Here is a 27,381-nt window from a genome sequence, read left to right as displayed (position 1 = left end):
ACAGGGAAAGGGCAGAGATGGAAAGTAGGAACAATACGATCAACTCCCAAAGGCAGTTGCTAGGACCAAGGAGTCGGAGTACCCCATTGAATCCAGTAACGGATCCCTGGGTAGAACAGGGGGGTCAGAGAGGACAGATGGATCTGAGGGGACCGAAACCAAAATCCTTTAAGGAGTTAAGAGAGTACTTGAAAGAATGGGATGCTTCCGTAGAGACTCAGAATAAAAGAATGGAAACAGAAGCAGAATGGAGAGATCAAGATAACAGGATCCTCTCTCACTGCGGAGCTGGCGAAAGCAGTCCGGAGTGGGAGGGAGGGAGTCAAGGAAGCAAAGGAGATACTTGCCATACCATCGGTGGCAATAGACAAATGTGTGAGGACAAGAGTACAGGATGTGGGGGGGTGACTCGCCTCATCCTTAGTGAGGGAGAACGAAAGACACAGGAGTACCGAGATAGTTTCAGGTGCACTCACCATGCACCGGACGAAAATGTGCGACATTGGAGTCACGAGAATATAGGGAGTCGCGAAGCGTCTCGCCATGCATCCGGTGATCACGGACGGGATCGCGGGAACATGGAGGGCCGTGAAGGACCTTTCCGTTTATTAAGTGACACCAGACAGCAAGGGAATAGCAGTGATTTAGAACAGAACGGAGGATCCTACCTCGCATCTAGAGAGGCCGAGCAGAAAAGACAGAATGCAGTGATGAGGAATAGAACATTGTTCCACCATACCCCAAGGGAAGATGGGAAAGCTTGGGACCTAGAGAGGTGGGAACAAAGAGAAGCAAGAAGGACGCCTCATAACTCACCTGTGCCTAGACGAAGGACTCGTAGTGGGGGTGAGAGGGATGTAAACGAACCACCTAGGAGTGAGGTACTGAGAGCTGAGATAAAAGCAAAACGACTCGATGTAACCAGTTTAAAATCAGATTTGGATGAAATAATAGATGGCACATTGCCAATGGAAAGGATCGAATTGTACGAAGCGGACGAAATACTGTTTATAGCTAAGGATGTTATTCGGAAAGCGAGGTCAGTTCATGAAAAATTATCTGAGTTGGCAGACAGGTATATGATAGACCTATCACGAACCAAAGCGTTACAGGGTAACCATAGGCTAAACTGCACGGATCAGGACCTAGATGAGCGTAGGACGATTGGGCTGAAAATACACATAAAAGAACTGATCGTGAGTATCAGATTGTGGAGGAATTTGGATAAATGGGAGGAAAGATGGTCCAAGAGGGGAACCGTCAGAAGGAGCACACTTGCGGGGTCCCCGGAGGGAGGGCTAATGCGAATGGAAGCTTTCCCTTTGCGAGAAATCGCGAACGGAAACTACGTGCATGTGCCCTGGAGTAGGGGGGATCTAGCAGCATTTACCAATTCTTTCCCAAAGCTAAGGGAGAACCCCGTCGAGTGGTACAAGCAGGTAGAGAGGTTCGTGAAGATCTCTAAGGTGCTGTGGGTCGACTTGAACACCCTGTTTGATATTGTAGTACCCGGAGATTTGTGGACGGCATGTAAGCTTAGTGTTGAATGGCCCATTTGTGAACCAGAGAGAGATGCCCAGACGAATGGACCATCAGAGAGAGTCATGGAAAAGTACGAGAGGGTAATGGCATGGTTGAAAGAGAAGGTGCCGTTGCAGGACATAGACTGGGTTAAGATAGATTGAACCACTCAGGAACCTAAAGAGACCGTTCACGAGTACTATGAGAGATTGCTGAAAGCATTCAAACAGTACAGTGGATTGGACGTGATGGATCCTAAGGACATAGGACAGTTTGTGTCGAAGTTCGTTCTGGGATTGAGATCAGACATAAGCTTAATGATTCAACAGCATTTGATCTGTTGGCAAAACAAACCTTTAGATGAGATTCTGAGGTATGCGAGATACTGTAGCGATGAAATAGATTCGAAAGCAAAGAAGCTTAAGGAGAAGCTTATGTTGGTGCAGATGCAGTCAGCTGGAAAGGGGGGACAGCGGCAACAGGGAATAGGAACCCTAGGGAAGAAACAGAATAATCAAAACAGAGAAGAGGAGGAAAAACCGAGACCTATCGTGACACTGAAAAGGACAACGAGGTGCCATCAGTGTAACGAGGTGGGACATTGGAGACGCGAGTGTCCCTATAATGTCGAGACGGGGGAAATAGAACAGGAGGAGGATGAGGTTCAGAACAGTTTGATAAAAGGAACAGCGGTTTCGAAGGGAAAGTTTCTCAAAGGGGGGACTCAGACTCCTCGAGCTCAGTTCCCTCAACCGCCTCGTATTGCAAATGGAGGAAAAACCTATAGACAACTGCCACTGTTCGTAGGAGGAGAAGAATGCTACTACATTGATCCCCTTACAGGACAACGAGTGAATAGGGAAGAAGACTGTACCCTAGGAGCAGCCCTGGAGGTGGATCAGAGGGGACCATACGTGGAAGCTGAGGTAGCTGGATGCCCTACGACCTTTTTGGTGGATACGGGGGCCACTCGATCCACTTTGAGATCGGCGGTAGTCCCTGGTCTGCCAATGTCGGGAGAGACGATTCAGGTGGTAGGAGTCGCAAATAGGAGAATGACGAATCCTCTAACAGAACCAGTATCAGTGAAGATAGGGAATTACAGTGATGAACATCAGTTTGTGATTTGTGATTCCAGTCCCGTGTGTCTGCTAGGAAGAGATCTGTTGTGTAAATTAAATTGCACAATATATTGCACACCTGAAGGAGTAGAAGTGCAGACTAACGATGATGATGCCGATTTTAAGGTTGTAAACTCGCAGGGATGCGTGGAACTATACCCTACCTTAACGATGGAGGAGCTTCCACAAGACTTGAAGGAGACAGTGTCAGCTGAGGTGTGGGATTTTACTGGAGAAGAAATAGGACTGATCAAAGGGGTAGAACCAGTAAAGATCATGGTAAAACCCAATGCCGAGTATCCAAGAACACCACAATATAAGTTGACACCGGAGACAATTGCAGGAATAAAGCCTGTGATCGAATCCATGATTAAACAAGGAATACTGAAGGAGATCGTGGGAAGTCCATGTAACTCCCCGATTATGGGTTTGCAGAAGCCTAGTGGGAAATACAGAATAGTGCAGGACCTTCGAAAGATTAATAATATCGTTGTTTCATGTTGTCCAGTGGTACGGAATCCATCAGTGATATTGTTTCAGATACCGTTCCAAGCTGAATGGTTCACCGTGATAGACCTGTGTCAGGCTTTCTTTTCTATCCCCTTAGATGAGGATAGCCAATATCTGTTCGCTTTTAAGCTGGAAAATCGCGTTTTAACATGGTGTCGTATTCCCCAGGGGTATACAGAAAGCCCATCGATTTTTAACCAGCTGCTGAAGAAAAATCTTGAAAGTCTAGTACTGCCCATGAACTCGGTTCTGGTCCAGTACATAGATGACCTACTTGTTGCGTCAGAAACTGAGGAAGCTTGCAAGGTAGACACCATCACCTTACTAAATCACTTGGCCGAGAACGGACACAAGGTGTCTCCAAGTAAATTGCAGTATTGTTTGACCGAAGTGCAATACTTGGGCCATAGGATTGAAAAGGGAAAACGGAAGGTGTCTCCAGACAGAATAGAGGCGATCATGAAAATGAACGCGCCTAAAACACAAAGAGAAGTCAGGATGTTTCTAGGCATGGTTGGTTATTGTCGGCAGTGGATAGCAAACTTTTCACTGAAGGCAAAACCGTTACAAAAACTGACGCACAAGGGGGTGAGTGATCCGGTACCATGGGACAAAGATTGTTTGATGGCATTTTTGCAGCTGAGGGAGGACTTGTGTCGTGCCCCGGCTTTGGGAATGCCTGATTACGAAAAACCATTCTTGCTTTACTGCTGTGAAAGGGAAGGTTGTGCTTTAGCAGTTTTGGCCCAGATACACGGAAATGCTCGTAGACCAGTTGCATATTTTTCGGCTACATTAGATCCAGTAGCCGCAGCGTTGCCCGGATGTCTCAAATCCGTTGCTGCAACGGGTGTCAGCATTGAAAGGTGTGAAAATGTGGTAATGGGACATCAGTTAGTGGTGTACGTACCGCATTCTGTGGAATTGTTAATGACTAGGACCAAGACTCAGCATCTGACGAATAGCAGGCTCACACGCTATGAGCAAGTCATATTGGCTGCTGAGAATGTGACCCTAAAGAGATGCTCTGTCTTGAATCCTGCTACTTTGATGCCACTTCCAAATGATATTGATGATGAAGTTTGTACAGATCATGACTGCCTTGATGTGACTGAACTATGCACCAAACCAAGACCAGATATCGTAGATGAGCCATTGACCGACCCTGATGAAATATTCTTTGTTGATGGTTCATGCGTAAGAGACGATATCGGTCAGCTGAGAGCAGCATATGCAGTTTGTACCATTACCGGAGTAGTGGAAGCCGCCTGCCTGGAAGGAGTACACTCCGCTCAGGTAGCTGAAATCATTGCTTTGACCCGTGCCTGTTTGGCAGGCAATAAAATTCGAGTCACCATATACACCGATAGCCAGTATGGTTTCGGGGTAGTTCACGACTATGGGCAGTTGTGGTCTCAAAGAGGTTACATGACCTCCTCGGGTTCTCCCATTAGGAATGGAGAATTCGTGAGATTATTGTTAGAAGCATTACAAGGTCCAGAAGCTATAGCGGTTGTCAAATGTGCTGCGCACACAAAGAATACAGATTTTGTGTCGCAAGGTAACCGATACGCAGATGAGGTCGCACGTTACTGTGCGGAACAGGGGTATTCTCACACCAAGGTAGAAGTGGGGGGAATACAAGAAAGAACTGATTTGACTATGTTGTTAGACACTGTAGACACGTGGGATGAACTGAAGTGTGTCCAGGAAAATGCACCAGATTTTGAGAAAAAGGCATGGGAAACAGCTGGTTGTACCAAAAGTGAGATGAATTTTTGGATTTCTGCAGATGGGAGAGCAGTTTTACCAAACGAACTTGTTAGTCCAATGGCAAGGAGATTGCATGGACCAGCACACATAGGTAGAGATGCCATGGTGAGAGTATTCAGACAAACGTGGTACAATCCGAAGTTTAGAGTAGCGGCAGAAGCAGTATGTCAGCGTTGTGTGATCTGTCAGCAACTAAACGTAGGAAAGAGAACACCAGTCACATTGAGTCACATAGGGAGGTCTGGGGGGCCTTTCAATAGAATGCAGCTGGATTTTATTGAAATGCCCAAGTGCAATCGACTTAGATATGTCTTAGTGATTGTCTGCATATTTTCTAGGTGGGTTGAAGCTTACCCTACACGTAGGTGCGATACACTTACAGTAGCGAAATTGTTGCTTAGAGAGTTGATACCGAGGTTTGGGGTGCCAGCCTCTTTGGAATCGGACAGAGGAACTCATTTCAACAGCGAAATAGTGAAGATGCTATGTTCAGCTTTAAGTATCGACCAGAAGCTCCACTGTAGCTATCGACCAGAAGCTTCGGGGATTGTAGAACAAATCAACAGCGCAATAAAATCCAGACTCGCCAAGGTTTGTTCATCGACATCTCTGAGTTGGCCTGATGCACTTCCACTGGTTCTTATGAGCATACGAAGCACACCAGATAGAAGGACAGGTCTCTCTCCACACGAGGTGCTAATGGGGAGAGCTATGAGACTGCCATCGGTTCCGACTGCAGCATTGTTGAACATCACAGACGATTTGATCTTGGACTACTGCAAGGGACTATCTGATGCCATTCATTCTGTGTCCCTTCAGGTGCAGGCTGCAGAGGTTCCATCAGCACAAGACTTGTGCCATGACCTGTGTCCAGGGGACTGGGTCCTGGTGAAGAAGCATGTCAGGAAGAACTGTCTAGATGTGCGCTGGCGTGGACCATTCCAAGTCATACTAGTTACGAACACTGCAGTAAAGTGTGGAGGCCTGCCCAACTGGATACACGCCTCACACACCCGAAGAGTTCCAGCACCTCTGGAAGAAACAGCTCCTCTCTCGGATGAAAATCCAGCGGAAAGCGGAGAAGCCACAGAGAGGGAAAGTCGAGCTGTAGAGGTGATTGAAGAAGCTGAGCCTGTGTCGGAACAGGCTGATGACGGTCAGGACACCAGTGAGACCGAAGTTGCCTCAGAGGAAGAAAATAGCTGGGAGTTTGAGTCAGATACCGAACAAGCTGTAAGTGATCAAGAGACGAGTCCAAGAACAAGGAGCAGGAGGACAAGGAATGGAGAAGCTAGTTGGCCGGAAAGAAGGAGAAGGTCAAGCTTGAGAGCAAATCCAGAGAGAACCCTTGTCCCGATCTCTGAAGATTCAGATCTAGACGAAGGAGCTACGGACTCAGGCTCTGAGAGTCCGAGAAGATCGAGAAGGGTACGTGTGCCTTACCGAAGATACGCCACCCCAGAATGGACTTATCTAGCAGATGTCCTGGAGACAGAGATCTGGGAGAGTGAGAGAGCTGCAAGCGACCAATCTCGATCAAATTGTGATAGTGGAGATATGGATGTTGACTCCTGGATTCGAGTCTGAGGAATTACTGATCTTTACGAAAATCATTGTAGATGCATAAAGACTTTTGTAATTAAGCTATAAAGAAGAAGATAACCTAACGCCGAGTGGAAAGAAGAATAAAATTAGGGATTACATTTAGAGGCCAGAGAAGGTTTAGGGTTGTCTGTTGCTAAAGATAAAAGACATTGTTGTGAAAAAGAGACTTTTAGTGATTAAGAGCGCTTCACAGACTGAGGAAGCAAATAAAGCAAACAAAGACCTGAAAGGAAAACTTTCCTCGAAAAAGAAAGAGTTACATTGTTTGGTGACATTGAGAATGGCAACCCAAACCGAAAAGCCAAATGCATAGTAGGTACACTAATAGCAGTAGTGATTTTTCTCATTATTACAGTAGTTACCATATCATACATAGTAGGACATGCAAGTGAAAAGGAGACAACAGATGTAAAGCCTGTAACGACTTTGAAACCTGCTCTTGTTGGGAAGAAGGATGAGAGCAATGTAATCCGTGAAAAGGCGTTACTGGCAAATGAAGCTCGTAGGTTACACATAGACGAGTCGCAGGGAAATTTTAGATCAAACGCATATGCCAAGTTATTGTATGAGTATATTGATGCCATGGAGGCCAAGGATTGTTATGTTTGCATGCAATTGCCGGGTTCCGTAGACGAAGGTATCAGATATCATCATCTCCCACTGACATATGGGATAACATGTAGTTTATTGCTCAGTATATTTTATGGTAGAGAAGGGTTTGAGTACTACTTTTCAAATTATGATTCGGTACTGCCTGAAGTCCCGAATTATAAACAAATGAATAAGTGGGACTATCACAAAAAGGAAGATAGATTAGCAAAATTCTTTCTTCCTTGGGATACATTAGATACTTCATATGCACGACGAAATAATCTGACTTGCAAAGTGTCAGAGATTGAGAAAAGATTCATTGGACAAGTAGATGACCGGTACAGGAGGCAGAAGATTCTGAAAATGTCAGGACAGTGGAAAACTGATTGGACCGAAGAGGAAAAAGCACACAAAAAGAAGGGTAGTAATGGTCCAATAGCTTTGGATAGAACGCAGAAAGGAAAGTTATGTTTAACTCAAAGCAAGACATATTATGAGAGTGTATTTGTAGGTGAAGTTAGTTGTGAACATGCTTTTCGGTTGGAATACTATACGAAAGATTTCATGAAAGGGATGCAAGCGATTCCTAATGTATATTTTGTGTGTGGAAGAAATGCCTATGTAAAATTGCCTGACAATTGGTATGGTTCGTGTTATTTGGCAATTGTCTTCCCCAAAATATATCATGCAAAGGATTTAGAGATCATAGAAGGAAAGGCTTCGATAAGAGTGAAAAGGGAAGTAGGAGATGCTGAAGTAGTTGGAGACATATTTGGAGCAATGTTTCCTCTTTTAGGTTTGATACTTAATGATGTTAAGATCAGGAGACTAGCTACAGTTGTGGATAGATTGTCTGCTAGTACTGCAAGGTCATTGATGCTAGTAGAAGGAGAGATGCAGTCGATTAGGGCAATGGTTCTTCAGAATCGTCTTGCTTTAGATGTTCTGCTAGCAAAAGAGGGCGGAGTTTGCAAGGCTTTGAAGGTCCAGGAATGTTGTACTTATATTCCAGACAATTCAAAACCACTTGAGAAGGTTATATGGAACATTACAGAGATACATCAAGAAATCAAAGATTTAACAAAAGTAAATGTTTGGGAGAAAGTAGGTCATGGAATGGGAAAGGTTGGAAGTTGGTTTGCCAATCTTGGTAAAAGTGTTGTTTGGTATATCTTGAAACCTGTCTTAATAATATTGATTTGCATAATCACATTGTTAGGTTTAGTGAGACTGTACAAATGGTATAGGACAAACCTGTTACAAAGGTCCATGATAGAGCAGGAAAGGAGATTAGCTGCTTTACAAGATCAACAGTATAAAAGTTTGAGAGCTCTCGAAATGATAAAAAGAGGGAACCTTGTAACTAGTTCTGTGTAAAGCGACATTCAAATTGAGGTTTGTGATGACCCCTAGAGGTCATCAAAGGGGGGAACTGAGAGAGCGCAATTTGAATGAAACAGATGTCCGTACCATATTTACAAGCCTGTAGCATAAAGTTAGAACTTGTAATGTAAAGTTAGCACGTTAGCATATGTAACTTAAGTAATAAGGAAATGTATCTGTATATAATCTAGAATGTGCATTAGAATTTGGAAGGCCCGTATACATAGGTTGGGCTAATATAGAAGTGTGAAAATGCTTAAGAACAGTAGAACGTGCCAAATGGAATTCATAGACGTATGTAATTACTAAACGGAGAAAGCAGTGCAATGTAAGGTAAAGAAACATACAGACTATATAGCACTGTGGAAGGAATGAGAGTATAACGTTGTATTTTATGTAACAAGGATTCGATTATAATGGATAAGTTACTAATTCGATTATATATATATGTGTTAAAAGTCATACCGTGTAGAAGAGTTTGTAGGAATTTTAGAATGGTGTGATCATATGTGATTTTAACCTAACGGACCAAGCGTTCGCAAGAGTGTAGTCCACTGCATATAATTTAGTGGCCTCTCAGGAAGAGGGGGATAGCTTTGATCTGTACGTGCGAGACAAGAGTCAAAGGTCTTGTTAAATTAAAGTGACAATGCTGGACGAAGTTTATGGCCTAAGTGAGATAAGGGACGCTTGGAATTTGGGGTCTTGTTTCGAAGTGACTGTTCACAGGACCAAAAGAGGTTACAATCACAACCGTAATGAATAGAACTTTGTTTGAGGTGATAGACTTTGCTCTGAAAGTGTCAACTGGAATGTCATGGAGGTTACCAGCACGATGACGAAGATGGCGCCTAAGAAGCAAGGTCAACTTAACAGACGACGCGAAGCGATGAAGCTATGGAAAGACCCAGAAGCGGGATCACGTGAAATGTGTACGTGGTGGGCGTCTCAAAGGGGCGTTCCACCCATACTGTGATTTTATATTTAGGGACAGCACCCCGGGGAGAAGGCAGAGCAGATGGCCTGAGCGAGAGAGCAGAAGGAGAGCAGTAGGCCGAGGACCCTTAGAGAGCGGATGGGTAGGCAGAAAGGGTACTGCTTTTCGACATAGGTTTCCATCAGAGATTGAGAAAGTTTGAACTTCTTTGGAAGTCAAACTGCTGACACTTTTTTTAGGCATAGGACTTGCTGAGTAGGGATGACATCTAGTACAGAGTAGGGACAGATTTAACTTGTTTATTCTTTTTAGGTAAATGACGCAACAGATTCACTTTGTGTCTATGCTATTCAATTTGTTGATTTTGGAATTGGTTTTGATCGTTTTCTTTTGTAGACTAAGATTCTTTAGGGAATTTATGTTTCTTTTAGTACCCGTATACTTGTTGAACCTTATCTTGAGAGGATTGTATTTACAATTGTCCTTGGTTTTATATTAAACTGTTTAAACTTTACCAGTCGTAAGTGGTTCTTCAGAGTTGCGTCAGTCTATGGGGTTGATTTAACCTATGTGGGTTTGCCTTTTACTCAATGACAGTCAATAATCGATCCAAAATTGGATGAATGAGATAGGTATCTAGGTAATCAGAAAAGATATTAAAATCTCATTCCCCGCAGGGGCAATGAAACTGCCTTCTTGGGAAACTGAAATATATACATAAAAGGACAAAATCTAACGTGCCCTGTAGAGACCTAGAGTTGCAGCCACAGGATCCTCTCACATCTGTGGAGCGGAACCACAGGTTGAACCTAAAACCGGTAACTACAAACCTGTCGGTTGCACTTGTAAAGGTAGAGAGATCATTTTCCCTACCCTGAACTGACTTTAATAAGGCATGCACCGTCATGATGGTTTCAATAGCTCAGTGTTTTCACGGTGGGCTGAGGCGTGTTTAAAGAACTATTCTTTTTCCGTGTTAAGGTCCTGAGGCCTAACTGAATCACGTGAAAGAAACATATATGCTCTACCTATGGCAAAAAGAGACTCCTTGACATTCCGTAACCAGGGGATTTGAAAAGCCTGCTCTAGTGACAGGGAGTCTGATATGATCAGGCGCTTTAGATCCTTATTCTCCCTAGACCATATCTTTACCCAACACGGCAGAGGCTTAAATGCTGCCCGGTCAGCTAAGAAGTTGACACCAACCTCTTCGTGTACAGCAAAGGAGGGAGCGCTATGGGGAACCTTCAGCATCCGTCTCAAAAACATATTTTGGGCCGCCTGTAGATTACGTGATGAAGTATAGCACCAAACCTTACTGACATAAAACCTTTGAGGCGCATATAGACTAATACATTTTCTAAATTACTTCTGGTGTCCAAGTTCCCAGCTTATTGGCATAGCTGGCAATAGCAACTATAGATTTATTCAAGTCACTCAGCTTTCCCTCCATCAATGTTTTCCAATTTAGATTTTCATCAAATAGAATTCCCAGATAGGGGAAAGCCGGGACCTTTGCAAGAGTGTGGGATTCTGCTTTTAAAGTTTTAGACCGGAGAGCCCGAGGGCCATCTTTCAAAACATACGAATTTATAATGTTTCTGACAGGTCCAGTTTATCCATAAAGTCAAAGAACCCATCTATTAAAACCTGCAGGCCCAGAGCTGTGCGAGCTATAAGTACTGCATCATCAGCATATTAGAAAATTGGCAAAGATTTCCTGACTACTCTGTGCCAATCAGACTATAAGGGCAAGAGGGCAGCTTCTAGACCATTTATGTGAACAGTAAATACAAAAGGGGCTAAAATGCAGCCTTGTTGAACCCTCCTGGCGCCTTTAGTAAGGCCACCCCGAAGAGAATCTTAGTGCCGCAGTAGTATAGGCATGAAGATTCATTAACAGGGATACAGTGGTGGGTTTAACACCCAAAGAGGCCAATAAGTTCCACTGCTTCTTCCTGTTAACATGATCAAAGCCTGACGTAAGGTCCATAAAGGCTTAATGCAGGGCACCCTGTTGAGCAACCATATATTGTGTTGATTAGTAAGTAAAGATTGAGGCATTGCTTGATGGTTGACTTACCCAGTCTTGACCTCAGATATTATTTGATTATTGTCCGTCCATGAAGAAAGTCTAGTTGATGGGACCCTACCCAGAACTCTAACTATGGCATCAATGAGAGAAATACGGTGGTAGCATTGCAGGTTATCCTTATCCCCCTTTTTATAAATTGGTAGAATTGTGTCCGTTGACCAAGAGGGCAGCATCCCTTTTTCCCTGCAGGGTTGAATACTAGTGTCAAAACTGAGGCCCAAGCTTCAATATTGTCCCGAAGAGATCAGGAGGAATCCCATCAGGGCCTGGCGCCTTGTTCCGGGACAATGCCTCCATGCCCTTGTAGACTTCCTCCAACGAGAAAGTGACTGAAGTGTCAACCAGACTGGGAGCGATATCATTGCAAGACCCTTTGAGATGGGCAAAAATATACACACTGTAAAAATGGGTGACCCGCTGATCAGGAATGATGTGGTGACATAAGACAAGCCTTGATGGACCGAAAAAACAGACTATTATTAATCTGCCCAAAAAGTGAGGTATCCCTCAGTTCGCTAGCTTTATTCAGATAAACCCATGGCTGTTTTTGTAACTGGTGCATCCGTTCCTTCAGAGCCTCCTTATTGGTTCAGCTGCAATTTGCCACCCATTCCCTATTGCAAGAATACTGCTTCATAGCTTTCTTCAGAAGGCGGAGGGCCCGGGGGCACACGGGGTCAAACCATGAGGGGTAATCTGGAGACAAAAGAACTCCAAACCTACCCACCAAGTGCTAAAGGGTCCAAGTACGTAAGTAACTCCTGCTGGCAGTCTGTGAAAAGTCTGTGATTAAAAGCCTTAGCACCTATTTGCGACCAGAGTAAACATCTCCCCTGATTAGTTGGGGCTAAAAGTCCCGGCGGCTTGCATGAGCCCTCCAAAGACAGGGGCAAAGGGTTTAGGACACTATAGGGTCTATGTAAGATATTAAAGGAAGCAGGTGGCTAACCCATATAAGCTGAAACAAAGATGAAATCAATGATCGTGGTGGACCCCCTCCCATATATGTCAGAGAGATTTGGGAATTAGGCAGGTTAATTAGCTTGTCTAAAGTGAAACCCAAACTGTGCGTGGCAAGGAAACTATCTCCACACCTTTTATGGTGTGCTTCATGTGCAAGTCCTCCGGAATCGAGCAAGGTTGTGTATTGGATGATGAGTGTAAGAAGTTTGGGCACAGATGACAATTAAAATCCTCTATCAGGATAAAAGTCCCATGGCCAAGGCCTCCCCCCTTTAATGAATCGAAGGGACCTTTTCAGGATATAAAACTTGAGGACCTGCTTGGCCCACTATTTGCATTATACAAATTAATTACTATCATAGGGAGAGCTCTTCCAACATGGATTTTTAGGCCCTGAAACATTTGGGAGTCCCACGTCATGATCTGCATGGAGCACAACACTCAAGGGCTGCAAAAATAAGGCCATTCCTCGCTCTATCCACACTAGACACCTACCGCTGGACAGAAGATGGCCTTGTACCCCTCAAGGAAAAATTATTTTTTGACTCCCCAAGTCTCTTGCAGGCAAATTATGTTAACAGTCTTAATAAACTGTATCCACCTTTAATCTGAGAACTTAGAGGACAAGCCTGCCAAATTTCAAGAGATGAGTCTTAAATTCATCCCGGGTCAGAGGGTAAAGCACACAGGGAGGTTATATGGTTGGCTGGAAAGTTCGAAGGCCCAATAAGCTGTGAGTTACGAGAGTGGTGCACTAGAGTTGAGGGAGGTATAAGGGAATGGATTCGTTTTAGGGGGGTAAGTTCTCACTCGCTACCAAACCCTGTGATAATGTACCCATGGATGGACCTGCAGAATGAGTTTGCCTTCTCTCTTAGGGAGTCAATACAGATCATTAAGGTCTGCCATAGGGGCGTAACGATTTGAAAGCAACTGTTGCCCCCCAGGGTGCTTTCTGCGCCACCATGGCCAAGAGAGTGTTCTGCACTTAAGGCACTCATGGAAGCCTATATAAAAAGCCAGGGCCGGACTGGCCATAGCAGGCACCGAGCAATCCCCTGGTGCGCCGCACGGGGGGGGGGGGGGATTTGGGACTCTGGAGGCCGTTTTTGTTACAGGGCCGTTTTTGCAGCAAAGAGCTCAGCGGCACCTCCAACCTCCCCCCCCCCCCCCCCGAGTAGGGAGGGGGGGCGGCCGAGCACTTTGCCAGGGCCGGTTGTGGTTCCCAGTCCAGCCCTGTAAAAAGCCCAACAGGAGTGGTTTTATACAGGTGTTTGGAAGGTAGGATTTAGAAAAAACGATCAAAATTCTTTGTTCCATTTCAGTGTCTCTAACACTAATAATAATGCACTCTCCCTCAAATGGTGTCCTAGAGGTTCCTATCCATGAGACCCTCCTTGCTATCAGGATAACTTTATAGTAACACCCAGCATGACTTGCATATTTACCTAACCAATGTGAAACTTTATTAATCTATCTGTGGTGTCCATTGTGTGAGTAGCGAGCCACAGGGCCCCAATCAAGACTACATTGTAAGGGGAACAGGCTGGGGAGGGAGATTAATTATCAGTATCAGGTAGCCAGTGACTGACCGGCAACTGGTTTGGAATTCACCAGCAGAATTAGGCGCAGAGGGAGGCTGATTAATGGGCCTAAATCGTTGGTAATATGGTGGGATGTGAGAGGCCCAATAAATAATTCTGACTCGTTGCAGCCTGGGACTTGGAGATAACTGGTTCAAAGCTGTCTACAACTAGGGAGATCAGAGGTAGGAATGCTGATAGTTGTAACTTGGGTCGGTGGTAGGGAGTGGGGAATCTTATCATTGACTGTCAACTTCTCTCCATTCTGCTTAACAGTTCCCTAGAGACTGCCTCCAGATTATCAAGTCTGACCCAGAGAAGGGCAAATAAGTCAGATAAGGTGGTTGTGATTTTTTGTTGTACAGGTGGCAGGTGAACCTCCATGTCCCTCCATTGCTGCTTGGAGTACTCTGCCTTGGGAAGGTGTTCTCTGGGAGGAGGGTGGGTGTTCCCCCACATACACCCTTGGATTTTTGCACATGCCCAGAGTTACCAATACTACATACCTGGAAATACATCAAAAGGCGACACCTTCCCAAGGGAGATGCATCAAAGAAAAATATCTTTATAGCCCCTGCATCCTGCTGCACACAGAGACAGAGGAAAGCCTCACCTATAAATATCCTTAGTGGGAGAAGACCTGTTCATATAAAATTAATTTTCCAATGGCAATTCACTAACAAGGGAATTTTGCATTAAATTGATATTTTTAGCACCTTTTGAAACTAGCAAAGTAGTAATGATCGTGGAATCAGAAGAGAGATGCTGTGATTGTTTGCATGATAGAATGGACATTGGCTAAAACTTTGGTCATGTACTAAATACGCTTATTTCAGAAGACACCACTTGAAAGTAGGTTTAATGGTTTATATTTGCGGATTCACACAGAGACTATTTGAGTATCTTTAGTGAAGAAAATGCTTGGCTGATAACTTACATATTGTATAATCTTGATTTGTGGCACACCAATGACACAATGAGTGCCATCTAAAAACAAACTAGTTGTTCAGCTGCACATAACATATTCAGTTACCTGTAGGTTTCATGTTTTTATGAGTTTCCTTTTAAGTTAGTGATTTTCTTCCTGGAAGATTGCTTTTAAATGGAGCACTCTGTTTCGAATAGTATGTCAAAGATGTGAACTAAAGTAAAACATGTATTATGATTCTGAATGGGAATTCCATTGACATTAGATGGCTCTTCACTGGGGGAAAGAAGATGAGCCTGCACTTCGGAGCAGGAAAAGTAATATGTGAGGAATTAATGTACTTGACAACTTGTTATGAGTGGTACACAGACAAAATATTGAGTTTTAAATTTCGATATACAATTATATCGAAGTTTAAATATCGATGGGACAAAATATTGAAGGTAAGTAATATCGACAGTCTTAATATCGATATTAGTATGATATCAGTAATATCGAAGTTTTAAATATCGATGTCAATAATATCGAAATAAATAACTTCGATGTTACTGATATAAATTTTTAAATAAATTTAGTGTATATTATATTGTATTTATTATGTTTTATTATTTATTTTTAATGTAATTTAATTAAATATTGTCTAGCGGGTTGTGGGTTTGTAGGGGAATAGGGTGGGAAGTAATTTAATTATGTTAAATTAATTATTAATTAGTAGGAATTATTAATTAATTAATTGAGAATAAATTTTTAATTAATTTTAATTAATTGATTAATTGATAAATATGTTCTGTAGCGGGTTATGGGTTTATAGGGGAATAGGGTGGGAAGTAATTTAATAATAATTAATTAATTAATATATGTTTGTACATATTTTAATTAATAATTAATTGATAATTAATTTATATTAATTCGTTAATTGATTAATATAATTTTGTACATATTTTTAATTATTAATTAGTTGGTAATTAATTAATATTAATTAGTTAATTACATTAATTAGAGTAATTTTTTTATATATTTTTTTTGTTATTCTTAATTAATTAATTGGGAAAAATAATATTAATTATTAAATTAAATTAATTACAGCTAATGTGCGAATATATTTACTTTATTGTTATTGTTAATTAATAATTAATTGGTAATTAAATAATATTAATTAATTTTGGGTAAAGGAGTATTTTTATGGTTCAGGGTCAGTTTTCAGTTTTTGGGTAAAGGGGTATTTTTAGGGTTCAGGGTCAGTTTTCAGTTCTTGGGTAAAGGGGTATTTTTAGGGTTCAGGGTCAGTTTTCAGTTCTTGGGTAAAGGGGTATTTTTAGGGTTCAGGGTCAGTTTTCAGTTTTTGGGTAAAGGGGTATTTTTAGGGTTCAGGGTCAGTTTTCAGTTTTTGGGTAAAGGGGTATTTTTAGGGTTCAGGGTCAGTTTTCAGTTTTTGAGTAAAGGGGTATTTTTAGGGTTCAGGGTCAGTTTTCAGTTCTTGGGTAAAGGGGTATTTTTAGAGTTCAGGGTCAGTTTTCAGTTTTTGGGTTAAGGGGTATTTATTAGGGTTCAGGGTCTGTTTTCAGTTTTTGGGTAAAGGGGTATTTTTAGGGTTCAGGGTCAGTTTTGGGTCTTTGGGGTACAGGGATATTTTTAGGGTTCAGGGTCAGTTTTGGGTTTTTGGGGTACAGGGATATTTTTAGGGTTCAGGGTCAGTTTTGGGTTTTTGGGGTACAGGCGTACAGGGTAAAAATAAAAAAAAATTACATTAAATCAATTAAATGGAATTAAAAAAAAAAATGACATTAAATTATCAAGTGTTTTATTTATTTTAAATGTATATGTATTAGTTTTACCTTTGTTTTAATATTTTTATTTATTATTTGTAAAATTATATGTATTTTAAAATTATTTTTACATTATTATTAATACATTTAAAAAAACGATATTTTTAATTTCGATATTTTTGTACTACGATATTATTTTTTCGATATTTTTGTACTTACCTTTATGAAGATATGACTCCGATATTTTTGATGTCGATATTTTTGTGCCGATATTTTTGTATTTCGATATTCTGTCTGTCGATATTATGTCAGACATTCGTTATGAGTAGCTTATGTTTGTCAGATATTGTGGTCATGCTTCTCTTTGTACATTTTCAACCTAAAGTCAGTGACAAAAAGCACCAATATATGACATTGGATTGGCTGGATCACTAAATTCAGACCTGTGTTTAGGGAAGTAATGCAGATGTGTAACAGGGCCTCATCTATTATTGCAATTGGAGTGTAATTCACCTAATATAGTATCCAGTTCTGTGTTTAACAAATATAAAAAAGATAACCTGCAGAAACCTGAATTTTGCAAAATCACACACCACTCAAAATAAGCCTATGAGCAAACAAAATACCACAAGGTAAACTGAGAGCATGAATAATGGTGGTATGGTCTGTAAATCATGGTAATAAAATTAGCACACAATAAACATGGATGCAGTACCTTACCTCTATCTATGATAGATACATTGACTGTTGGTGTCCCAGGTGGATCTATGAAGGAGTATATTCAAATTAGAAATACATTTAAATCATAATAGTTTGTAAACTGACATGAGCATGACGGATGCTGACAAATGAGGTGGTAGTTGGGATTCTCCTCCCTTTCTCAGTTGTGTCGAGCCCCAAAAGAGGCTGAAGAAGGAGAGTGAGAAGGAAGACTTTCATTTGTCATTCCAACATTTCACTCAGATCTCTGAAGACTTTCTATTTTTGTTGCTAGAAACAATACTCACATTACATTATTTGACCAATTTTCTCTTCTTGCGATAAATAAAAGTCCACACAATACCATGCTACTAAATTCACCTTCCTTCACAACCCCTTTACAGATCTCATTGCCTTGTCACTATTTTCTACCAATCAATAGACTTTTGTAGCTCGGATCCAGTTTCCAACCATGCCCCCACCCGTATCAAGGAGTATCAGACTACAGGAGGAAGCCCATAAACCTTGTAGAGACTAGGGCGAACATCTGTAACGTACAACAATGAATCTGAGGGTGTTAGTTAAAGGTCAATTCAAACAGCACAATTACTTGCTTGGAGCAGAAGGAGAAACCAGGGAGACAAGAACATTTTTGACAACATAGAGTAGAGGTTAGTAAATGCATATATTTGTCAAATTTAACTTCATATATTCAAACATATGTGAGAGGTAGTTTGTTATATTGAATGGCATGTATCATGGGAGATACTGTGCACAAGTGCTTGTTAAAAATGGTGATGGCGCAAGTGACACTGAGCATACCCTGCAAACTTATGGTGAACAAAGCGGTACAAAAGGGTGTGGTGATGGACGTGAGTCCCTTGCTCACTTTGCCACTGGATTCAAGCAAGCCTGTCTGAAGACGGCTGTAATACCAGAAACCAGTCCTAGGAAGCTTGTTTCCGGTCCAGGGAAGGCATGGTTTGGCAGTTCGGGCTAGACTGTTCCCATGAGGCACAGGGTCAGACTGATTTGCATATGGCCATGTCTGAACTGGGGTGGCAGAGTGGGTTAAAGAACGGTGATGGATTAAACCCAGATCTGTTGACTGGGTGTGAGTGTTTGATTGGTTCAGATGCTCCATCCATCACCACCACCCCCTTTTGTACCATCCTGGTGTGGTCTAGCATGCACTATAAATGACTAATGAATAAATACATACTACCCTTACTTTGAAGGCACTTGTTTAGAAGGCCGCTCGTGTTCTACTGTCCGTGAATCATAAAAAGGCTTTCGCCACCGCATCACTATTAGAAGATGCCCACCAGAGTTAGAGACACCCGTCTGTCTGGTGGGAATCTTTAAGTTTTCAGAGCACCTGTGTCTCATTAGCTGTGCCTGTTAAAAAAACTTTTCTTTTCCTTTCCAAAAATAAACCCCAGAAGCGAGGGTTTACTCTTGAAACACTAAATAGTAATGGCTGTGACGACCAGGACCATTCACCCGGTTAAAGGGGTATCTTTACCCTGGATGGCCATGCCTCACATTAAGCCCCCAGCAATTGGAAATGGTTCTTCACATCAGGGGTTTCCAATGACAGAGCCAGCTAAGGATCTGCCATCGAACACTGTGGTTATCAACCTTTATAATGTGGTGGTGCAGCCACTCTGCAAAACTTAAGATCCCTTAGAAAATAAGATTCAGTTTTACTTGACAAGATGCGGAGTTGATTGAAGGTGAAGAGAAGCTTGATGGCAAAAATAGGTGTGTCTTTTCAACATAGACTTTTAGAGGCAACTTCCATTATTCATTAAATCAAAATAAAGCTGACTTAGTGGAGAATACCATCATTTTTGCTGAGCATTCTAGAAAACTATTTCCCAACTTTTAAAGCCTCTGGGATGTAGTGAAATTTTTTTCTATATGCTTCTAATGACATTTTCATAACTGCAAAGCTCCAAACCTCTGTGTATTTGTTCTGCAGTGATGAGTTCTGTTTGGTATATCATTTAGTTTGTCAAGATGAGTTTTCTTGTTTGATGTTGAATATTTCTTTCCATCCCAGACACACTTTGGCCTGCAACCTGTCAAGTTCTGGCGGCTGTGCTTTTTGTTTCTCACAATACCAGTCGTTTGCCAAGTCGTTTGCCAATGCTATTTGGTAATTTTATAGAGCGCTGAGTGCTGACTGTCAGTCACTTCAGAGCGCTCCATGGTATAAGCACTTTGCCTAGGAGACATGTGCTACCTAGTCATTGAATCTTATGCTTCTTTGAATATATGCTTCTTAATTATGCACTTCATTAACGTTATGCATGTTTATTTGTTGTCTATAAATAGCTATTTCTCTTTATCTATTGGCTATTTAAGTAGTTGCTCCTTGATGCTGGCTATGCAGTATTTCAGCTCTATGTGCTAGATTTACAGCGATGGCAGGAAGCGCTGCGCAGCATTCAAAAGTTGCTGCGCTTCATTACGTTACAAGGAGAGCGCATCAGAGTACCAGATCTACAAAGATATGGCACTCTCCTCCCCTCTCCCTAGCACTGGTACACAATTATGCAGCCCTGCTCCATGCATACAACTTTACACTATGGTGCAAGGGTTTCTTTATGAATCCAAATCTAGCGTACGCTTTGTATTCAAAGGGTATCCTTCCAGTACAAAATACTATGCTTACATTAACTCTAAAGCTTGTCTTACTTTGTATGTGTGCTGTACAGTGCAGCTCACATGCGAAGTCAGAAAAGAAAGGAGAAATAAAAGCATTTCTCCTTTTTGATGCCTGCTTTGAACTGACATTATTGTTTGATGTAAAACCCTGTCTACTATTGTTAGCAGACATGGTTTTGCATCAAAAACCACAGGAGGTTGTATGGGAAAACTCAGGTGCCACCTATGAATCTCCCCTCTGACTTAGAATAACACAAAGCTGCACGTTGCACTGCATTCTGTTACTTTTAGGCAACTTTCCTCGGCTACCAATTCTTCACAAACACGTTTTGTGCAGTTTTGTGTCACATTTGTGACACAAACCTAGTATAAAAGGTTTGTAAATCTGGCCTTATGTATTTGTGAAAGTTTGAGAATTCTCCCCAATTAATGTCCAGCACATGTTTGCCTACTTACTGCTTACCATTGCTTCTAACAATGAACACAGCTCTCTATAATGTGTCTGAAGCAATGTTACTACATGCAAGAGGTCGGATTGGCTTTTGGAACCCTGATTATAGTTACTTGTTTTATACTTTTAACTAGCCAATGCATGGGGGGCCTTTTTCCTGCTTGCATTAGTGCCCTCGGCACTCTTGCTCCTCCATTACTTCTAGCCCATGGATATGTTGTGTATGGCTAAATAAATGCTTGGGTGACAGAATCAGAATCCTGAGTTGCATTATCTGTATATATGTATGTATGTGGTATTTTTATAGCATAAACCTAGATAAAAAACAACAGAGTGCTCATCACATTTTCAGTCATTCATCTGCTAACTTCTCCAGTACTAAGATACAAGGAAATAATGCAGTGAGTAAATCACTGCTTTTTAAGACCGATTCTTACACCAATGGTATTGACAAAATGATGGGCACTGAAAGCATAATTTCATGAAATCCATTGAGATTGTACTTACATTCCACATTGAGGGTGGCATTACTTCTAGTTGATGCTTTAGCAGTGTAAAAATTTGCTGTACAAATCAGTTGTTTGCGGTTATCCTCTCTGGTAACCTGGAAGGTGATCTCAGATATGTGGGTCTGGGTGCCATTAGCATCAGTAACTGAGCGATTCATTGTAGAATGTGCAAAGCTCCAGTCCCCAGACCAGGTGATGTTTGGGGGCGTCCCTGAGCACCGCCCGGGGGCCGTACAGTTGATGCTCACATTTTTACCCTCAATCAGTGCAGGTGGCAGATCAATTGTGGGCTTATCTTGAAGACCTAAGAAACAGGAATTAAGAGATTAGTATTGTCAAATACATCCTTAATTATCGTACATTATTCTGGCACCAAAGGTTTCTATGTTGCTCTTTCAGCTTCAGTGGGACGCCTTGCTTGGCTTAGCAGCTTTTGCATGCAACAGCCGTTAGGTTTGGCGTGTAAAGATGCTTAACATCACAGCCACACAATCCTGGACATTTTTTTTGTAATTCAGCAACTTTCTGAAATTTGGAATAAGGGAAATTTAAAATGAACGTTTGTGGAAGCATGTTTCCCATTGCAGGAACAGTATTCCGCTCTCTTTCTGGTACAGAATTTATTTTATCAGTTCTAGGAACAGCTGACGATTCTGAAATTTCCCTCATGGAATTCATCATAAACTAATCAGCACGGGAATCTTGTGAGCCTGAAGGATCTGACAATCTCTGAAGAGAAAATGAATCAGATGCAACCCTGCCAGGAACATCATCTACTTGGGTTTTCATGTCCATTCTTCTGCACCCACTAGGTATTACTGCCACTCTATTCAAACACCACACTTTTCCATCACCTAACTATAATGCATTATGCAAACTTTCAATAACTTTTTGAGCTTCGAAAAATATACTCTCTTTCTTGCACACTTTCAGGGTTTCTTCACCCTGTTCCACTGTACGACAGCAACCCACGTCAATCTGGTCTCCTTTTTTTGTGATGATACATTCTATTGTCATCATAATAACATTTCTAATATTGTTTCTAACTTTTTGAATTAGAATCTTATCCATGTCAGCCTCAACTAACCATCCTGGGTCCCCTATGGTCCTTGCACAGTTTGTCACAGCAACTCAAAATTTGAGAATGTAGTGGTATCACTGACAGTAGTTATATATATCCAACAAGTAACAACTTAGATTTTCAAATAGTTATTAGCTGATTAGCCAATATTCCTGCACCTTTAAGTACAAATTAATACCTTTCAGCCATGCCATTATCACTCAGGTTGTAAATAGAAGTTGTTCTGTGTAGGATGCTAAGCCTCTCCAAATAGGTCTTAGCCTCATTGGACTAAAACTGAACACCAAGTTTACTAACTAGTACAACAGGTAAATCCACACAAACAAATGCTTCATCCATAAACTTCAGGAGGGAGTCAATATAAGCCCTTTCCATAATCATGATAACTGGTCAGCATGAAAAGGTATCTATAATATACTGTTCATGAGATCCTTTTGGGCCCATAATATCAAGCACTGTGATCTTCCAAGGTTTTCTTGGTGAGTCAGGGTCACATATTGGAGGAACAGATGTTGTCAAATATTTATCTGTTATTACACATTGTGCACAATTTCTGACCAATCTCTCAATAGCAATAGCCATATTGGCTACCAATGCATGTTTAGTTTTCACAAAACCTAAATCAGTGGCGACTGCTCTGCTATGGCAGAGGAGCATCGCCCCACTGCTTCTGAGCAGTGCAAAGTAAAGGAAATATGAAATGACAATAACTTTTATTATCATTTTATGTTTCCTTTGTCAGCGGGCGGGTGGCCGGGCGGGGCTGCTCAGCTTTTGGAGCAGGGCTGGGGAGGAGTGGCTTGCCCACTCCTAAGTGCTAATGAGTGACTGGCCAGCCGCTCGGGCCACCCAAAACAGTCATGCGCACTTTCCCCATTCTCCATGCAGACTGCATCACTTCTGCTAACAAGGGTTTGGGTAGAATACCATTCAAACAAAATATAGGTCCTTAATAAGTTACATGGCTTTCAGCAAATTTACATGTAGAATATTCTACAGTAAGACCTTTACTAATTAGGATCCCAAACCCCTACCTAATTGCTCATAATATTCTTCCAAAACATTTCAATAAACACTTACATTGGCTTAAAAGTAATTGACTCATTCATTTTCCTGACAATTGGAGCATGAACAACTGGAAAACATTAGCCACTGATGCCAAACTAAATGTTATGCATTTGAATTGAAAACAACCATCCTGGTTAACGGATGAGAGTTTTTTTACTCTTTGGCTGTAAACAAATCTCATGGTTTTCAGAAGAAAGGTCAATTGTGGAAAATGCCTTGTCCCCTCGTGGAAAGTGGCTCTTGTTTCAAGGCCACCTCCATTTCTGGTGAACTGATGCTGATAGTTATTGGACTCTGCATACTCAGGCAGTGCGGTTTGGGCCCAAGTGTATATATTCTGACCCCTAAACCATGAGGGAATTTGCTTACTCCTAATTGACCTATTTAAATCTCCAGTAAGGCCATAGTACATGGGGTAGAAAAATAACCCAAATGCATGGAAAAGGTAAAGGTCACTCGAGGACTACAGCACATGCTGTGCCATCCACTAGACTGGCAAGGAAAGCATGGCTTCGGGCACACCTGTGTAGTCTGTCTACAGTATGTTTTAAACCTGCAAGGGAACATTTCTGACAATAAAGAAGCTTACTTTTAATATAATTTCTATACCTGTCAGCCTTAGGGAGTCTTCCACCAGTCTTTTTGCTTTCGCCTTCCTATTTTTCTGAATTGTTTTTGTTGGGCTTAGGGCTCTGTGCACTGTATCACTGGTAACCAGTACTAAAGTGCTAGTACTCACGCCCTACAACAAGGTAAAATTGGCTTACACCCGATTGGCATATTTTATTTACCTTATAAGTCCTTAGTAAAGTGGTATATCACATATCCAGGGCCTGTAATTTAAAAGCTTCTAGTGTACCTGCAGCACTTATTGTGCCACTCAACATTTTTCAGGCCTGTGTTTGCCTTTTTTATTATATTTAAGTCAACATAACTTAGGTGTTAAATGGCCCATAGGACAGGGTGCAGTGTAATTAAAAAGATCAAAATGTAGTTTTAAAATGTACATGTCTTAGTAGTAAAATACTCACAAATGTGTTTTTCACTACTGTAAGGCCTAGCTCTCCCTTAGTATAACATTGGGTTACCTTATTACATTTATCAAGTGCTAATGTGTCAGTGGGAGCAGGTAGGAAATTGAAGTTTGGTGCCTGAGGAACTGTAGTTTAAAATGCTCTCTAATGGTAAAGTATGATTTTTTTATCGTAATGTTGGAAATGTCACTTCTTGAAAGTTGTCATTTCCTTTTCCTAACCATTTGGTGCCTACAGTCTGTTGCTTACAGCTCTATTCCAATGTATGAGGTTTAATTGGATTAAACCATTGGAGACCAATGTCCGTCAGAGACTACACTGCTCCTGGTCTAAGCCGTTGGTGCACAGTGGGCAAATATATAAGACACTGGTTTGTTTGTTGACAGATATGGTAGCAGAGCTGATGGTTCTGATTGGATCTGTCCAGTACTGACTGGGCCTAATTGGATGACTATAAAACTGATTACTGCACCTTCATGGTTCAGGCGGTTTTGCTCCGAGATTCAAATTGACCCAGCACAACCTCCTCCTGATATCTGAAGACTGTAGGGTGACTAGGTGAATGACTCGGTAATCAGGAAAGAACAACCTGGGTTTCAATTGGAATTTGCATGTGTGCAAAAACTGGATTGTAAGTGAAGCAAAGCAGTGCATGTTAGGATTTGTAGTTTGAAATGTTGTGATGAAATCCAAGGGGCGCCTTTTGAATTCAGTTATTCTGTGGCAATAGTTCCTGACTCCTGCGAACAGCAGTTATTGTGCTCTTGACTATGTTTTTCCACTTTTGAAGACAACAGTGTATGAATTGCTTCATCTGAAATACACATACGGTATAAAGTTGTTGAGAGGTGCCTCAGTCAGATTTTTTGAGTACTTGAAGTTGTCTCCTAAGGTTAGGTGTGCTGTCAGGCTCCATCTGTCAACTAAGGATAGTGACGTAGCATTTCTGTTGTGCGAATGTGCTAAACACGCTTGTTAGTTGTTTATTCTTTAGGGCACTGGAGTGAGGGTGCTGGGTACAGCAAGCTCCTGCAGGTCAGGAGTCTGTTTTTGTGTAATAGTAAATAGTATTTTATGTATTGTAGAAATTTCTGGTTGGAAAAAGCTGGTAGTACGAGTGAATACATAATATATAAGGTGCCACACTTTGATTGGCTGGTGAGCAGTGTCGTTTTGATGTTATTGGTTGCCCTTTGACTAAGACACGCTGGTATTGGTGGGAGAATTGTAAACCCAGCAGAGTAAAGCATGCATGAGATTAGAATGAAGAATATTGAAAAAGGTGGAAATTCCTTTTCGAAAAAGCAGAAAGATCCAAGCTAGGAAGAGAAATTCCCACCTGAAAGCACATCGGTTGGGGAAATGGCAACAAAGCGTGGGTTGCACAGGTGTCTGTGGCTTAGCCAATGGCACAAAAACACATGCAAACATTGGGAATTATGGGTTCTTTTGAGGTGCACATTCCTCATACCAAAAATCAAAAACCTGGGAAGGAAAATGTATGACCTAAGATACCAGCCTAGACCCACACAATTTGAGTCCCTGAATGAGGGAGCAGGATTCAAATTAAAAGAAAACAAATATATTTTCATTAAAAGTCCATGATGTTTGTTCATGGGTAAGGGCATAGGACAATAAAAGGCAGAAGAGACAGAGAGAGTAAGTGATTGAGAAGATAGGAACCTACCCATTGATTGAGGGTTAAACAACAGAGAAGGAAAAGTCCATTGATAAAAAGAAATCTAGGGATGAGCAGAGGTGGAGAGTGAGTAAGTTGACACCTTCATAGACAAACTCCTAAGAATGACCATCCCCATTTAATGCAGAACTGGCAAAAGGTGCAGCTCAGGCATTCACAGAGAATAGAGCAACCACCATGATGACCCTTTCGGAAGCTAGTGCACCACCAATTTACACTGAGACTTCTATCACACCACCTGTCCAAACCTTGACACCTTCTGCTTTGGTTAATTCCCATCTTCTAATTGCCCAGGCATCCATCCCACTTTAGCGATCACTAGCATGTCTAGGAGGCATACCCTTTGAAGTATTCACCCGAAATTGGTTTAAGTATCAAGCGTATTAAATCCTGGAGCACTGCAGGGACTACTACTTCACAAACTACTCCACAACTTAAAGAAAAGGCCCCCTCGGAGATTCAATGCAGCTCAATTAAAAACTAAGGGGCATATTATCAAGACAGGCGATAAAATTATTGCTGCTTTAGCGGAAGAAAACTGCTGCTAAAACGGCGATAATGGGCTTGATAATATGCTCTATGGAATTCCAATTGAAGCCCATGTTAGATGTGAAGGACATCTAACATGGGTTTCAAATGGAATTCCGTTGAGCATACTATCAAGCCCATTATCGCTGTTTTAGCGGCAGTTTTCTGCCGCTGAAGCGCCGATAATTTTATCACCTGTCTTGACAATATGCCCCTAAGTATAAAGAAATTGTAAAAGGCCATGTAGGGATGGCTTTCTTGGGAAATTATGATGAGAATGAACTGCACTGTTTGAGGTAAGAAGCTGAAAGGATGCGGTGAGAAGCATACACAAAAAGCGTAAGAGTGGCAGATGAATGTGGCAGCGCCGAGACACCTACGGGTAGTTGTGCGCTCAATACATTTCTTAAAATAAAAAAATTTGAATTTGATCCAACCCAAAGGAATTAGTCCCTTTGAGGGAGGTCTAGGGAGGAACATATGCACATTTCCTGGTCTCAAACAGACCTCTTCCTTTTCACACATAGACTCCGGAGAGTAACGGAAATGCTGATAAATGGTACACTCAGATAGAGCAGATAGTGATGATTTCGATGACCCTCGGGGAAGATTTGATTTGCTTTTCAAAGTAGCTCGCCTGAAGGATCTGTGGGCTGAATGTAAGAGAGTGGTGGATTTGCTGACACAGGAACCCCCTAGAGTTGCAAACACAAATGCCCCACCACCATTGGTCAAAACCAAATATGCTGCAGTCATTGCTTGCCTTAATACTAAGGCTACTAAAAACAAAATGAATTGCCTAAGATTTTCTAAGTATTCAAAAAGCCAGAAGAGTCTGTACATGCAGACTTTGAGGGATTAAT

At 41.7% G+C, this 27,381-nt stretch overlaps 1 protein-coding gene across 1 annotated transcript in view; it reads right to left on the bottom strand.

Annotated features, from left to right (window-relative positions):
* The window catches only part of LOC147701151 (sialic acid-binding Ig-like lectin 13), a 257,134-nt gene that overhangs the window by 137,216 nt on the left and 92,537 nt on the right, over positions 1-27,381 (bottom strand). Inside the window, exons 3-4 of the mRNA XM_086928585.1 lie at positions 21,107-21,412; positions 17,497-17,541 (exon numbers count right to left, since the gene is read on the bottom strand). Coding sequence (XP_086784711.1) covers positions 17,497-17,541; positions 21,107-21,412 — 351 coding nt within the window. The remainder of the gene's footprint in view (positions 1-17,496; positions 17,542-21,106; positions 21,413-27,381) is intronic.

The sequence above is a fragment of the Lissotriton vulgaris genome, chromosome 7, assembly GCF_964263255.1.
Source record: "Lissotriton vulgaris chromosome 7, aLisVul1.2, whole genome shotgun sequence".
In the NCBI taxonomy this organism is placed as follows: domain Eukaryota; kingdom Metazoa; phylum Chordata; class Amphibia; order Caudata; family Salamandridae; genus Lissotriton; species Lissotriton vulgaris.
This window is presented reverse-complemented; position numbering and strand designations above follow the sequence as displayed.